At 46.7% G+C, this 17424-nt stretch overlaps 1 protein-coding gene across 1 annotated transcript in view; it reads right to left on the bottom strand.

Annotated features, from left to right (window-relative positions):
• Positions 1-17424, bottom strand: part of cntn5 (contactin 5) — a 119742-nt gene that overhangs the window by 28241 nt on the left and 74077 nt on the right. The window contains exons 8-11 of the mRNA XM_086164245.1: positions 16680-16782; positions 10632-10813; positions 2685-2821; positions 2462-2591 (exon numbers count right to left, since the gene is read on the bottom strand). Coding sequence (XP_086020371.1) covers positions 2462-2591; positions 2685-2821; positions 10632-10813; positions 16680-16782 — 552 coding nt within the window. The remainder of the gene's footprint in view (positions 1-2461; positions 2592-2684; positions 2822-10631; positions 10814-16679; positions 16783-17424) is intronic.

Below are 17424 nucleotides of genomic sequence, written 5' to 3'. Positions count from 1 at the left end.
TCAAATCTGTGATATAAAAGTGCAAAAAAAAAAAACAACAACCCTGTGATGTAGCGAAAAATCAATTCTGATTATTTCAATTTTCGTATTTCAATTGCAATTTTTAAAATTTTTTCCACGACATTCACAATTGATTTTTAACTATAATCACACTTTTAGAGCACTATATTGCCAACAAATCCACATTGTAAATTTGGACAATTATATACTGGAGATTTTTTTTTTTTGGTATACACATTAATATATATATTCATAAATATTTATAAACACTATTATTTATTTCTTACTATTACTTGCTGTTATTTAGATATTTGTAAAGGCATATACATATTTAAATACATTTATTTTTACATATTTATATTTATTATAATATAAAATATATTAGAAAAGAAGAAGCAAAGAATAATAATTTATAATATATTTATAATATAATAATCTATTTAATATATTATAATATATTTATATATATTTATAAATAACATTTCTGTAGGGTGCTCTGTATTCCGGGCTCCGATTCGCCCAGTGAGCATTATTCTCATCTCCTGCAGAAAAGGAGTCCGTGAAAGGTTATATTTAATGTCATAAAGCTTCAAATACATATGAATAAAAAAAATAAAAATACAAAGCGGCAACTTTGCGGATTTCCGTTTCTCACATCCGGTTCCGTAACGAAACCCCAGCTCATCTAAAACGACGCGAGGCAACATAATTCGTGAGTCGGCGTGAACGTCATAATCCCAACGCGCAAACAGTCTCATAGCGGCGCTAAAGAGAGGAAACGGAGCGCAGCTGGATTCCACATCCAGGCTGCGAGGCCTTGTCAGACGCCATTATTCAAACGCCGCGCTGACGCTCGCGAGGTGACATTACACACAATGACAATTCGGTCCCGTCTGCGACCGGGATCTCCGGGCCGGAGTTTCGGGCGTCCCCGCGGACGCCGGAGCGACGTGTTTGCTTTTAATCAGAATAAAAAGCGACGGATTTGCGGGCGAGATCACTGTTATTAGCCGCGTAATCTGTCCTGATGGCGTTTGCTGGTGGACGTCTCCGAGGAAGAGACGCCCCGGGGGCGCCGTTATGAAAACATCCATCACCCGTTAAAATATCACCGTCGTGACTGCGACTCGGAGGAAGGAACCTCCGGCCTGCTCTTCCTCATCCGTCACCTCCGATCAAGATTAAAAAATGGAAAAATCTGGGGTTGTTTTTTTTTTTTTTTTTTTTTTCTGCGAATCTCATTTGATCGCGTCGTGGAAACCCAACTTTCACAATAATATTTGTTTTCATTTTTTTTGTTTTGTTTTGTTTTCTTTAAATGTCAAAGATTCCCCTTCAAAATTTAAAAAAAAAAAAAAAAAAAAAAAAAAAGGGCACGCCGCACAGATAGTAAATCAAACTGTCCCCCTCGGGGACGGCGGGAAGCCAGATGTGTCCCGGTGCCGACGAACACAAGGAGAAAATAGTGCATCAACGCACAACAGAGGGCGGACGCTCGGTCACACTTTCACCCCGGAGAGCTGCGTTCGCCCGCTTTTTTTTCAAATGGCCTTAAATCCGCCGGCGGCTCTTCGGGCGAACGCTAATATCCTTCGTCTTTCGACCGCTTTTACCGCTTTTCTTCGGATCTGTCCTCCCGTTAGCGGCTCGGACGCGTTTCCTCGATGCACAAAACTACAAACTCGTGCCAAACTTGTGAAATCAGCCACCGTTGATTGGCAATCAGCACATCCATCACCAATCTATACATATCATATATTTGTATATATATATATATATAGTCACACACTGGTGTGAAATCAAAGTGTCCACTTAGGAAGCGACACTGATTCATCTGGACGTGTTTGAAGGAAAATAACATCAAATCTGTGTGTGTTTTTCCACTTTCATTTGGAGTGTGACTCCAAATCCAGACCTCCGTGAGTTAATAAACTCGATTTCAATTGATCATCTTTTTGTGATGTTTTTGTTGTCGGTAAAAAACAAAGTATTTTATAAGAATATTTCATTCATTCAGATCTAGGATGTGTTATTTCAGTGTTCCCTTCATTTTTCTGTGTATATCTTATATATTATTCATATATATATCATATGTATATCATATATATAACATATTTGTATAAGTATAGAGCATATATTATTTTACTTATGTATTTATATATTTTTTATTTATTTTTATTTCATATATTTTTATTTTATTAATATATTTTACATATGTTTATACATACATTTTTTGTTTTTATCTCATTTATTTTCATTTATTTGTATTGTTTCCCATTATTATTTTTAGATATATATTTAAATTTGTATTTATTTATGAATTTATTTATTTTTTTTGTTTTTTTTTGGGTTAATAATTAGTGCTTAGTTTTTATTAATTCGGTTAATATTTGTTGACGTTCACAATGCGACGCTGCTACTTCATTTCCTCACAGCGTAGCGTAATAAAAGGAGCGTCTACCTAAAATCTTCAGTTCTGCGCTGGAGTAGACGGCGCCGTATTTGTTTTCCGCCACGCACTGGTACATCCCGGAGTCGGCCTGCTGCAGCCTGTGGATGACCAGCTCCCCGTTCACCGCCTCCACCCGGCCCTGCAGGGGGGGGGGGGGAAGAAAACGAACGCCGGACGTTCATTTTCATTTTCGGACCGAAACGAAAGGAAAAAGGAGCGGGGAAGCGGGTACCTGGGACGTCAGCGGCGAGCCGTCGCGGAGCCAGCGATAGGTGGGCCGGGGCCTCCCAGTGGCCTTGCACTCCCACTGGAGCTTCTCCCCGCTATCCATCTGGGTGTCATTAATCATCCGGACCCACTGGGGGAGCGCTGGAAGGAAGGGGAAAGAAAAAAAAAAAAAAAGAGGAATAAAAGGAGTAATCCTTGAAGAGACGGGTCTATTCCATGTGCGGGATTTTATTCGGCGCCCCTTCCGCCTCCGTCTGCGATTTAATAAAAGAAACTTTAATAGTGTTGTTTTTTTTTTTAACCGGTCTTAAATATTTAATTGGAGTAGAATAAACAGAATATTTTGGGGGAATTTCAACCGCACACAAGTGCAAGAAAAGCTATCAAACTTGTCTATTTATTTGTTCTTATATTTATATTCATATTTATTTTTGACATTATAACTGTTACGCTGCTGTGACAAAGGAATTTCCCGGAAGGGGATCAATAAAGTTTATCTTACCTTAAAAAATAGAAAAACTAAGAATAAACAGTGATGAAAAAAAATATATATAAAAAACACCTCAAGCAGAAAGATACGGGAAATTTATTTTTTATTTTTTTAAATAGATTATACTTTTCATGTTTGCAGATGACATTGTGATGTGTTGTGAGAAGGAACAGGTGGAGGTTTAACGTGAGAAGGAGAGGAATGAAGGTTAGTCAAGCAAGACAGAATATAGGGAGGAATATTGGGAATCAGAGGAAGTTGGAGGATTTCAAGTATTTTATATTCTTTTATTTTTTTACTTCTATTTAGATCTAGCTTGTCACTGTCTTCTCCTTGTATGCTTCTGCTGCTAAATAATTTCCCAAGCATGGGATCCTTAAAGGGCATCTCATCTCAAACAGATGGACTTGGATTGGCAAGTTGCACCAAAACAATATGTAAACAGTATTAATGTGCAACAAATGTTGCTACTAGCCGCAAACAACAGCGATATCTGCGGTGTTAGCGGCGCGGGTAGCGACACCGAGTCGCTAGCAGGCATTTGCACGCCTAAGAAATTAAATAAATGCAAAAAAAAAATTAAAATACAATACAAGTATCCGAACTGCAAAATAAACCTGTGAATAATTTACAATAATTATTGTAAACTGTGATTTTCTTTTTTTTTTTTTCCTGATTTGGTGGCGTCCTGGAGGCCGCAGAGCCCTTAGCATTCACGCCCACGGTTGCTAACGGTTCGCCTTATCGGAGAAAACGCCGGATTTAAACCGGAATAAACTGGATTCTGGGCTAAGAGTCCCCAGGAAGCAGGACCCGGATTGATTCTATCGGCTCAGGGCGGAATTGGCGTTTTTTTTTTTTTTTTTTCATCTTCCCTGACAGCTGATCCTCTGAAACATTCATTTTTGGCAAGAAGCGTCGCTCCAGGGAAGCGGCGCCTGGAAAGTTCACAGTCCTTAATCGGGCTCCGGTCGCCGAGGCGGAGGTTCCCCAGGAAATGGCGAGCGAAAGGACGGCGGCGCACATTCGCTAATGAATCACAAGCATGGAGAGGAAGGCGATATCGACAGGAAGTGGAGTTCTGGGAAGAGGAACCGGTAGGACGACATCATATCCTGTCTTTTTGACTCGGTGGAGCTGCACGCCTCCTCCAACAGGTGTTATTAAGATCTAATCCTGCAGATTGCTCTCGCTTCTGGCGCAGATCCCCACCTGATAACGGATCTCCGGCCGGACGGGAGGCGACCGGCACATCTTGCTGTGATCGGCTTGTCGCTTCATGCTGAATCAATCGATGAATAAATAAAAGTTTATAAATAAAAATGTCTTTGCAGGAAAAAGTGGTGCCAGTTTTGGAGCGAAATCTTCTCTCCCTGTCGGCTTTTCTCCTCAGAGGTCGCGAATCAACCTCCTCCGTCCATCCAGCTTCTCTGAATCCTCCTCTCTCGCACCAATTAACTTCACATCCTCTTTGCCTTCATCCGTAAATCTTCTCTTTGGTTTTCCTCCAGACCTCCTGCCTGGCAGTTCCAACCCCACCTTATGCCTACCAATTTATTCCCTCTCCCTCCTCTGTCCATGACCCAACCATCTCTGACCCTCTCTCCAGAACATCTACCATGTGCCGTCCCTCTGACGGACTCATTCCTGATCCTCTCCGTCCTGGTCACTCCCAAAGAGAACCTCAGCATCTTCAACTCTGTCTCACTCATCTGTCAGCCTGTCCATCACCACTGCAAACAAGAAGCTGATCCCTGATGGAGTCCCACCTCCACCTTGAACTTGTCTGTCACACCGACAGCACACCCCGCCACCGTGTCACAGCGAGCATACATGTCTTGCACCAGTCTAACATACTTCTCTGCCACTCTGGACTTTCTCATACAATAACGAAGTTCCTCTCTCTGCACCCTGTCGTATGCTTTTTCTAGGTCTACAAAGGCACAATGCATCTCCATTTGACCTTCACTGCACTTCTTAAGCAGCATCTTCAAAGTAAATATTGCATTTCTAGTACTCTTTTAAAGAAAATGCTGCATCTGTAGCACTTCAAGCCCCAGGGGGCATAAGCCGGTGTGTCTCTGAGCCAGTCCCAAGCCCGGATAAATCCAGAGGGTTACGTTTGGGAAGGGCATTGGGCATAAAACTTGTGCCAAAACCAAATATGCAAAAAAAAAAAAAAATCTTTGTTCTTAATAAAAAAAAAATGAAATTAATTAACCACAGATTTTGTTATTCCATCTACTTGGTTTAAAAATAATTAAGAATAAATACATTTTAATAATAACAAAATAAATAAACTAGCCTGTAGCTACATAGATTAAAACCGGTGCTGTTTTTGTAGCAGATAAACAAATTAAATAGGATAAACAAGGGAATTCATGAATACGTAAAAATATCCAAATAAATTGTTTCGATTGTAAACAAAGATCCACCAATCAACTGACGCAGTCGCTGTAAAAAACCCAAAGGCTGCAAAAAAAAAAAAAAAAAAAAAGAAAATCAAACTTAAAAAAGAAAAGAACGACTCAGTGGTCCAAACCGATCTACAACCCGTGCCGGAATAATAAAAAAATACCCTCCAGCTCCACCGGAGACTTTCTTTTTCATTTCCCTCTCGGAGACGTGAAGGATGCGCCGCCCTTCATCGGCGGGGTTCCCTCCTCCGCCGCCGTTCCCCCGAAAACACACATTCATACGACCGTAAGGACGACAAGGACCTTTCTGGATCGGCCGGCTTTTGTGAACTTCATTCTGTCGGGTCTCTTACCGACACCTTCATCCCGCCCGTCGTAATCTCACAGTCTTTCTGCTCTTTGTTCATGAATATAAAATGAGGAAAAGGGGAATCTGGACTTAAGAAGGAATGAGATGAAATAAGAATAAAATAGAAGAAAGTGGATCTTCGGTCTGACTGGAGCTTCGAAGTGTTGTGAGTCTCAGTGACGTGGGAATGAGAGGCTGACTGGTTGTTTGTCCCTACATGCGGCCCTGTGATTGGTCCAGGAGGAGAAGGTCTCTCGGCCAATGACGGCATCCCTGTGACTGCAGGATAGAGATAATGAATTGATGAATCATAATAATAGTAATAAATGTTCCTGTCAAAAGCTTCTTGAATTCCTTCACTTGAAGACGTTTCAGCCGTCATCCTTCTTCACTTCGAACGATCCAAGGCAAGTTTGCAAACCTGGACGACAGAGAACGTCCGCAGACACCTAATAAATGCTATCGCTAATGCTAATGCTAATGCTATTCTCTACTTTTGCTATTACCAATTATGTCCTTGAGGCAGAAATACTAAAAACAAAACAAACACCTTTACATGGAGGATATTATCGTGACAAACCTTCTGCAGAGTTGTGCGTCTCCACGAGGATGTGAATAAGCGAGTGAACGCTTGTGACATGTTTGAAAACGCGGCTAGCGGCGCCGGATGAACCTCGCCTCTTGCCAGATGACGGCTGGGATCGGGCGCGATCCAGAATCGGCGTTGTAGATGACGCACGAACGAAAGGGCATCACTTACCGGCTACAAAAAAAGTGCGATCCTGCTGCCCTGGAATTAGCTTATCATTACATTAGCGTGAAATTAGCCCCACGGTTTAGCTCACAGCTAATTCCACAGGAACCGTCCCTCAAGTTTTTGCATACGTCGCTGCTATACTTCTTTGTGCGACTCGATGGGAGTGATTACGGCGGCTGATGTCTACGACACAATAAAAGCGCGGACCACCGGCCGATCCCCATAAATTACATTTGGCGGAAAGCCGCGGCAAATGACGGTCTTTTATTCTCCCGGCCTCTAACAGAATGGAGGCTTTCGGGCGCTTCAGAACCTCGGAAATGTGCAGCGACTGAGGAATGGCGGGGACGCCATGCTCTCACGCTCGCCGGGCGTGGATTGCAATTCAAGGAAGCTCGCTGGTGCCTCTTATGAGGGTCGGAGATGTTTTCTTTTTTCTTTAAAATTTAAATCCGGGCACGGTCTGAGCGGCGCGTGCACCTCCTGCACACCTTTCATTTCTGGTCTAATATCTGGTCGGCTCATTCAGGTACACTCCTGCTGAGGATTTGGATGAGATGGAATTTATTTCGTTTTTTTTTTTTTTTTTTTTCTATTACATATGCCAGGAAGTTTTGCATTTCACTGTTTTTTTTTTTTATTCATTTTCATATTTTGACTGCAGGTGCTTGCAGGAGGAGAATAAACACAGGCGACTCGGCCAGGTTTTTCAGCGGCGCTGCTCCTGATGATGAAAAGCTAAATAAAATAAAATATATTAAAGTTAACTGGCAACCTGTCTTGGTTAGTCTGCAATCGACCCCTTTTTTTTCTTTCTCTTTTTCTTCCAGTTCTCGGTCAACAGGCTCGCGTTATGCGACGACCTTGCTCGCACAATGTCGAGCAAGAACCGAGATAGAAAATAACAACAATCTGGGTTTTTCTTTCTTCCCCCCCCCCGGAGGGGCTTCTGTGGACGCGGCATGACATTCATTCTGCATGTATGTGCTACTGAGTGCGAAGCTACGGATGAAAAACGCGAGGTGACGTCTATGGAAATGGCCTGCGCGGCGCAGACGTGCTCAGCGTCGACCCCTGTGACCCCAAAGAAGCGCCCGGTGCCCAGTAACCCGCGCGACCTGCAGCGATACAGCATGGCTAGCGGTAGCACCACCCGCCGCACAGTGACACGCCTCAGCACGCGGTAACACAATGTGGACTAAAGCTGTCTTCTCTGTAAAAAAAAAAAAAAAAAAAAAATCTAAATATTCTTCCCCCGGGGGTTGGGGACTGCTTTAAATAGAGGCGGCGTGACATCCGTTCTGCATGTACGTAGTTCTGGGAGGAAGAAAAAAAGGCGAGATGACGTTGATGAAAAGATGCACCCGTTGATGACTTCCTGCGATTCCGTTCAAAACAAGCTGTAACCCCAGAGCTATAACACCCGGCATGCAATAACTAAAATGCAGACTGGCGCCTAATAACAGCGCCCTGATGCTTCGGCCCGGCCCGGCGTGCAATAACGCCACCCAGCACATAATAACGCCGCCCCGGAAGGCAATTACGCTGCCTAGCATGAAATAACGCCACGCGCAGCCCAGGGCCAGTTAGCACTTATGGCTCGAGGTGCACGGAAACTGACGCACAATAAACCCCTCCCGCTGTGCGGTAACGCCAACCCGTGAGCAACAACGCCGTCCCAAATGGCGCCCAGTGCATGTTAGCCCAGTAACACCAGTGCTAGCCGGTGCGCGATAACACCGCTATCACCGTTAGCTTGACTCGTAATATGACTTCCTGTGACTCCATTCTGCTGAAAAGCTGCCTGGAACACAAAGGCACTGCTGGCACGCCATAACGCCACCGGGCGCGCACTTACGCCGACCGGCGGGCAGTAACTCCGCCCCAGTGCCCAATAACGTCACCTCACGCACGGCAACACCATCTAGGGGCCGAACGCCGGCGCCGGCCCATCTGGCTGCCGCCATGAACTGGTAAACACGTCCGCGTGCCAGGTTTTCCAGTGAATTGAGCCGTTGTTTAAAAGCGAAGCGTGTTTCATTTTACAAACGTTCCGAAAAATAAAATCCTCACCCCGGTGAAGTTCGGACATTTGAAAACCCGAGTCACGTCGCGCGGTAAAGAACGCGAAAAACTTGCGAGGGGACAATTGTAGGCTCAAAGCAGAGAAAGCCCTTGACTTGATTACATCCAATGCAAAGGTTCGTTCGGGATTCAGCCTTTACAGAACTGAAGGAAAACATGGACCAAAGACACGGCTGCTGGCTTCTGGACGGCGAGGGGGTAAAAGCATTTTAAAGGGAATGGAGCACGGCGGCAGAATGTAAACAGGAGCTGCGGTTTTGTTCCCGTGACAGGCGGAAAATAACATCCGGACGTGGCCTGAAAGTACACTCAGGGAAAGTAAAAGCGCAGGAGGGAGCAAGAAAAAGGACCTCCGAACCCGTTTGGTTCTTCTTTAAGAAGTTCGCTGACTGAAGCTCGGCCAGCGAGGCCAACGATTTCCAAGTATGCCGCGGAAGAAGTTAACTCCATCACAGAGGGACCATCGGGGAAGGAGCCCGGCAAACAAAGCCTAGATGTTCTCCTGGAGAAAACGCCTTTACAGACGAGCCGGACGATTGGACGGGGGCTTCAGAGAAGGACATTGATATTGACCTTCTTCATGGGGACAAGGGGTACGACGGAGTTGCTATACATGAAAAGAAAAGAAGTCAAGAAGACGGAGAACATCAGGTTGGAATCGAGAATGAGTCGCAAAGGTAGCAGAAGATGTTACATCTGATGGCAGAGGAAGCTCAAAAAACAATCGAGGAAAACTTTTAAGCATGAAAGAGGGCGAATTTACCAACTCCGGGAGGATATCGAAAGATGCGAGGCACCTTTGAGAACCCAACAGATGGTCCGACAAGAAAAAGCGGAAATCCGCGCTAGAACCCATTTCTCTAAAGACCTCGTCCACATTTGTGAAAGCTCTTATTTCCCCAAGAACGGGAAAAGCGACTGCAAACTTTTAAAAACGCCCGTGAGGAAAGGGAGCCCCATCCCAAATAGAAGAGGCGCTGGGAGACGGTGATTCTGTTTGATGTCCCACCCTGCCAGCAGCCAGAGCACCAGACGGGGGAGGGGGGGGACCGGTGGAAGGTGCCGGAGAACCCGGCGAGACGGTCCTCGGCCCTGGGCCTGAGCGGAGCTGAGCGCTCCCTGACAAGCTGCTGCTCACAGCTGGGCCCGGTTACCCGCTCACAGTTTGTGACACTCCCCTGGCAGGGAGTTGGGGGTTGGACGGGAGGGGGTGTCACGAGGGTAAAGATGACTATCTGAGGAGACGGGTGACCTTCCCTGGCAGCAGATTAACTCACGGAGTCGGAAAATATTCGGCTATCCGGCACATGCTTTCACTGGCCACCATTAATAAGTTTGGGGTCTTGGGGACGGGGACCGTGACTTGTATGGCTACAATGGGGTCTTGGGGACAGGGACCTTGACTTGTATGGCTACAATGGGGTTTTGGGGACAGGGACCTTGACTTGTATGGCTACAATGGGGTCTTGGGGACAGGGACCTTGACTTTTATGGCTACAATGGGGTCTTGGGGACAGGGACCTTGACTTGTATGGCTACATTGGTGGTGGAGGTCATCGGCCAAGATACGTCTCAGGATCGTCGACTGAAGCTTCAAACACCTACCAAGAGCAGACAACTATAGCCAGGAAGTGGACCAGACCTGGTGCTCGGGTCTGGACCTGATCCGGTCCACGGATAACTTGCCCCTTTGACGAGAATTCTGAGATTGTAGGAGAGTTGGAAAGTTCTGGAGACAATGATTTGACTACATGATGGCTGAAAAGGACAGGGGAAACCACAAGGCAAGGAGGAGTGAGAAGAGACGAGTGGATCGAGAACAGGATCGCGAAGAGAAGAAGCTTCAGACTCACTGTAAACCTGCAGGTGACCTTTGAAGGCGGTGCCTCCTCTTGGGTTCTCCGCTTTGCACTCGTACGTCCCCGAGTCCTCCAGCTGGATGTTGGGTATCTCCAGAACCGCCTGGGACTTGCGGAGTCTGGCCTTTTTGGGGATGTTGCCGTTGATCTTCCTCCAGGTGATGGTTGGAACGGGACTTGGAGGAGAGAAGAGCAAAATCAGGGAGCGCAATCAGCGGCTGCTTACCAGTTAGACGAGTCAAAGAAGAACGGGTAAATTCCAGTTTCTCCTATTTGAATCTTTGATTGAACCTTTTTTTTTTCCACCACGTTGGATTTGTTCACGGGCGTCTGCCGAATGCATTCAGTTCAGGGTCGTCGGAGGGTTTTGACTGGCGCCGCCGATCTCTTTATTCCCGGATCGCGCCCGTGTGATGGATGGCCGGCACGGGCCGCGGAGAACGTCTCGCTCCGACCTGTCGGCGGAACTCCGACGTGACGGCGGGAGATGGACGGGTCTTCAGAAGGACGGGAACGCGACGGCGTGCCAAGCGCACTTCGGAGCCATCCATCATTCGCGCCAATAAAGCAAAGCTCTTTTGTTTGTTTCTTTTATCTCTTCTTAACTCCCAAGGACAGCAGTCGAACGCGAACAGCTTTGTCACACCATTTGTTTGGTTTCTCTATTTCAGTTTTGTCCTTTGTAAAAGAAACAAGAACCACAAATCTTACTTTACCACTTAATGTACTACTATGGCATTAACACGCGCTACGTTTTGAAATAACATTTTGAGTCCGCCGAATGCTATTCCGAAAAGCCGGGTCGATTCCAATTTGGGTTCTGTTTGTTTTCATGTTTAGTTTTCATATTCATTTTATTCCTCCTCCAGGAGCGACTGGAATGCAGAATGTGAAATTACCCAAAGGTCCAATCACGCTAAAGTTAAGCAGTCTTGTGCTCAGAACAGATTTGCGTCAAATCATTATTTCGAGAATGAAACTGCGCGGTGCGTTTTGAAGGCAAGGTTTGACCGAGTCAAAACAATCTACCAGCGATAAAAATGCCACAAAATACATTTATACCACCTTGGATTCATATTTAGAATATACATCGTTCACCTAGCTTAATAGCATGTATGGCACAATACAACACAATGAATTAGCCATTAGCTTACTCGGATGACGTCCTGCGTTGAACGTATTAGCCGGGCTAGCATAGTCCGGACAATAGATGAACATCAGTCGCAGTAAAGTGGTTTTCGGATGGACGTCTCAAACTGGCTGTACTTCATGTCAATCAAGCGCCAAACGCCACAGTGAGGATGGATGATAGGCTACTTTAACGCCATGCAATCGATCTACCCTTGCTAACTGTTTTTAGCAATACACTTGTTTTTACGTTGCAAGGTGGCGTTAACCCATGTTGCCTTCGCGATCGATGTATTGGGCACACTCCGATCTCGGTCATCGTTACTGCAAGAAGAAGCGAATAGCGCCGTATGCTAGTTAGCGCCGGGCTGATCCTGCTGAAGACGGCAAGGGAACGGAGTGGATCCGAAGGGGAGACCTTGAGGGACGAATCTCCGCGAGGGTTCTCGGTCGGCTGAATAATGTGACCAGGTTTCTCGAGGCGCTATTTGCCGCTTCGAGCCGTTTCAAGCTTGTGAACTCTCGGCGCCACGTTGACGTCCGTCGGTACCTGACGTGTTTCTCTCCCGGGTTTCCCGGCAACTCAAAAATCCTTCACTGCCTCCCGAAACATAATAAAGGTGAAATCTAATAATCCAAATGTGCAGCTGGATTACTTGGCCTCACACCAGGATGGGGGATTTTATTTCTTTTAATCCCATTACTTTGCGGGTTTTTGTTTTTGTGCCTTTTCTACTTTATTCCCTTTCCGTTCCAGAGGCACCTACGCGGGTATGCTTCAGTTCATCATGTTTTTTTTTTGTTTTGTTTTTTTCGAAAACATTAACCACCAACTAGGAGTGTAAAATCCGCCGCATTAAAGAGGCACTCTCTCCCGCCGCCGGGAAATATAGTCCTCGTGGCCCGGCGCCACTCAGAGAGCTGAGCGACCACAAGAGTTTCAAGAGTTTGATTCCCGCTGGGGTCACTGAAACTAAAAGTATATCCACCACTACGAGGCAATTTGGGTAAAAGCATCCGCCACACGACAGATATTACATTGTGAGTGGAAACGAGTGGGTGAACGTGAAACCCATTAAATGTACAAGGTTTTACGGAACCGCGCCGAACGGAAAGATAAGGCAGAGATGTGTTTCCCACCCAGGAGTCGGTGTTTTTTGGAGTCAACTGGATCTAGCTAGCAAGCTGGTTAGGTAGAGGTTAGCTAGCGTTCCCGCCTTGCGGCAAGAAGGCTACCAGTCAGGAGGCCTTTCTACGTGGATACTCCATAGTTTCCTCTCACAGATGCTAAGGTTCTCGCCAGGCCACCGGCGGCAACTTGGGTTTCAAGGTCTCGCCCAAGGAAGTTTCTGCAGACCAAAGGGGAACGGGGATCGAATTGTTGACCTTCTGACCAGAGGGCTTATCAAGTAAGCTGCAGCTGCTCCATTGTATGCCTTGGGAATGAAAGAGTGAAGGGTTGTGATTCTCCGGACCGTCCGCGGTGAACCCAACCCTGGATAGCTGTGCTATGTTCGAGCTCCTCCGTGACCCTGAGTGACCCTGAGTGACCCTGAGTGACCCTGAGACACAGGGTCCATTCATTGTGTCACCTGGGTCACCCGATTGGATGTGGAAAGACTACGCAACTGTCGTCGGAGTTACGTATGCTAAGAAAACTTGGTTTCTTCGTGAGCACGGAAAGATCACGGACCACGTGATCGGGCATACCGACTGGCCGAAGGCACCAAACTTCTGAAACCACCGAACTTTCCTAAAAGCAGGAAACGCGGCGAAAGGCAAATGAAGGAAGGAACCAGTGAATGGATCTGGACCTCGATGCTTAACGACATGCAGGCAAAGATGGCCGCATTAGCCACTGTAAAAATAAACGGGGATCGAATGCAGGCCGTCGTTTATGTTGCCAATAAAACCTCAGAGGAGCGCGGCGGCCGGAGAGTCTCTCGGCAGACTGATGTGTATCAGCGAGTGGCGCCATATTTATTTGTTCTTCACCGAGCACGATATTTAGTTTACAACTTTGATGGCTGTAAGAGAGAGCTAATCATCCATTAAGGAACTGGATCTTTTGTCGGGGCCCGTCCGAGGCTCCCGAGCTACTATTCGGTTCGATTCCTAACCTTTTCTTATCCGAGCGAGTAACGGCAAAACACTTAGCGCCGTAATTATCAGAGGCAGAAGCAGAGCAAGAAGACGAAGACGAGGCCTTTTCTCGTCTTTAAATAATTCCTAGATCTGTTTTTCCCCTGAACCGGCCCTGAGTCACACCGCAAACACAGAAACAGAAGCACTTCACAAAACCAGCCTCGCAAAACCGTCATTTATAAGCGACGTGGCAAATATCACTGTCGGGGGTCGGTCCGCCGGTGACGCTCCGGGCAGTTAAAGAGAATTATGTGGGTTTTATCGCTTTCTTTTTTCCCTTTCCGTGGCCACATTGTTCCCTTTGCCCTTGACTGGGGCTTACAAAGTGCTGCCGATGGTAAATATCACAACACACTATCACAGCGGGGTTCTTTGGCATTTACAGACACACACACACACACAAAGACACACCGAGCATTCGCTCATACATCCCGGTCAAGACGGAAACGACGGACAGCCATCTTCATTTTCGGCGCTACATGAAGATGGACGCCGGCTCCATTGACGAATCGTCGGCCCGGTTGGCTACACGACTGTCGCCTTTGGTTGTGGATGTCGGACAGACTTGGAGTTCACGCCGACCCGCCGGGTCACGAATTTAACGCCCGATGAGTCGGTCGAACTGACCGAAGACACCCGAACGCATCGCGAGCGACCACATCTGAGGGAGCAACGGAGGGCGGACAAGCATGGAGGACAAACGTCTTTATGTGGCCGATATTGTCATTTTATGGCTGCACTGTGGAGTCCGTCCTGAGTTGCGGAACCTCACTGCGGTTCGCTAGCTGCACTGTAGCAGAAAGGACGGCACTGCAGACGACCATAAACGCCACCCAAAAAAAGATGGGTCACTTTGTCCCATCGCTTGAGGACATCTACGCCGGCTCAGGAGAGGCCAAAGCCTCGGAGATCCATCTGTTGGATCTCCAACTGTTGCCAACAAGGAAACAGTTCGGCTAAATTCGGCACAACCCTGAACAGTACGAGATGCTGCTAGCACAGACAGTACGAGATGCTGCTAGCACAAACAGTACGAGATGCTGCTAGCACAGACAGTACGAGATGCTGCTAGCACAGACAGTACGAGATGCTGCTAGCACAGACAGTACGAGATCCTGCTAGCACAAACAGTACGAGATGCTGCTAGCACAGACAGTACGAGATGCTGCTAGCACAAACAGTACGAGATGCTGCTAGCACAAACAGGACGAGATGCTGCTAGCACAGACAGTACGAGATGCTGCTAGCACAGACAGTACGAGATGCTGCTAGCACAGACAGTACGAGATCCTGCTAGCACAAACAGTACGAGATGCTGCTAGCACAGACAGTACGAGATGCTGCTAGCACAAACAGTACGAGATGCTGCTAGCACAAACAGGACGAGATGCTGCTAGCACAGACAGTACAAGATGCTGCTAGCACAGACAGTACGAGATGCTGCTAGCACAAACAGTACGAGATGCTGCTATCATTGTGTTGCTATGCTGTGTCCTGCTTTTTAAGATTGTTTTTGATTCCACTGAGCTTCTAACTCTAAATGTCGTCGCTCCCTGTGTAACGACAATAAAAGTCTTGAATCCTGAATCCAAAAGCGCAGCTCTCGGCTTTTTCTTCTATAACTGTAGTCCGATTTAGCCTTCGTTAGCCTTCTTCCTCCTCCGCCGTTGTTTTGATCGTCACGCTAATCCCTCGTTTTCGTCTTCTGACGCTGCGATGGTCTCGTAGGGGACGAGCGAGTCGGCCGGAAGGCTTGACTGACAGCGCCAGAGGTCGGGTCGGACCTGTTCTCCTCACACATTGAGGTTGCCGTGGTAACTAGCAACGCCAACTGGCGCTGACTGGAGCCGAGTTGGCCCGATGGGGAATCCTTAAGAAATCTGGCCAAACACTTAGCAATGCATCTCCTTTGGATGTACTTCCATCCAAAGAAAACATAGTGACAGTTTAGTTACTTGAAAAAGAACTACAAAGAACCCCGAAGGCTGCCAGTATGTTCAGAAAAGTACCTCAAGTACACAATAAATTAAAACCCAGCTTCCCAACTTTTCGGCTCAGGGGCTTCTGGCGGCGAAAACGGCAGCCGACGTCCAAAGAGCTACGCCACACAAAGGGAAAACGGAGCGCCGGGTTTGACGCGATTTTCCTGTCCCGTTAAATTGGGCTTTGTTTTATTTCAAAAATATATCAACTATATTAGCAATATCTCCAATCCAGCCACTTCTGTTACATATCTTCTTGAAACTTGTACACGATAAGAAAAAACCCGGGGATGTGTACTTTGGGCTCGACGATAAGTACTTTGGACCTTAATCTCTGTGGACAGCAGGATGATTTCCCCCGCCGGCGGACGACTATTACTATTCCTTCTTCTTCTTTTTTATTTTTTTTTTTCCCAAAGAAATAACCTTGGCGTTCTCCATTTGCAACACACATCCGAAAGGACCCGGGCAACACAGATACATTAGAGCTCTCAATTATGAGAACACATGGATCCCTGGGGCTGGAATCCACCCTCCCTGCGCTAACACACCACCCAACAGCAGAGCTACGACTCCGCACTCCCCCCTACACTCACTTAACATCCTGCCCGAGGACACGGTATGCACGCTTCCCCATTCAGGTAATGGACTAATGTCATTTTTACTAAAAAAAAAATAGAAAGCGAGGGAGAGAGAGGGAGGAAAGAAAGGATGATCCGAAGGTTTCCCGAGCTGTTTGCGTTGGAGAACGACCCGTGTTTGCTCAGTTGCCTCCTTGTTTACTTACTTTCCCAGGGCGAAGCACTCCAGCCTGACCGTCACCCCGCGGGCCACCAGCACCGACGGCGAGAAGTGGACCTCGATCTTGGGCTCGTACTCGCCCATCACGCCTGTGGGGAGGAAGCACCGAGGATTTTAGGTACAGGGCTGAAGGGAGCTACTTACGCGAGGTGGACTTTTGGAGTCCTTGTCCTTGAAAAGAGCTGCTTTAGCCTCTTCTGTCGCTCATCTGGAGTTCAGATGTTTATTTCAAATTATGCATTCATCGATTTAGTCTTTATTATTTGTCATCTCTTTGGTTCAGAGATGGGGTTCACCCTGGACCGGTCGCTGGTTGAACAAGGGACCACTTATAGAGGCATACCGTATTTTTCGCACCGTAAAGCGAAATTAAATTTTCTCAAAAATGTACGAATTCTTGTTGTGGTATGTGACCTCCGACCAATTGTACGTGGTACACTGCGCTCAAACATCCGTCAAAATGTTTTAGTGCGACAAAGCCGTTCCTGACGATGGGTTGCAACGTCAGACAACGCTAGATAGCTAATTAGGTAGCGCCGGAATACGACGTTGTTCCAACCTCTTCAGGTGTCCGCTATCGCCGGCAACCATAAACCAAAAATAGAACAGTACGTGGTACGCTTACCTCCGCTACTTTTCGTAATAGCACTGTGCTTCAACATAATATTACTGTACATTTGTGTGTATGAAGACCCCCGACATGGCATTCGTTAAGGGACGTGCTTACAAAG

This window comes from Fistularia commersonii, chromosome 18 (assembly GCF_037954325.1).
Source record: "Fistularia commersonii isolate RoL2024-O1a breed Wild chromosome 18, RoL_Fcom_v1.0, whole genome shotgun sequence".
NCBI lineage: Eukaryota > Metazoa > Chordata > Actinopteri > Syngnathiformes > Fistulariidae > Fistularia > Fistularia commersonii.
Note: the sequence above shows the minus strand (reverse complement) of the source record. Positions and strands in the feature narration are given on the sequence as shown.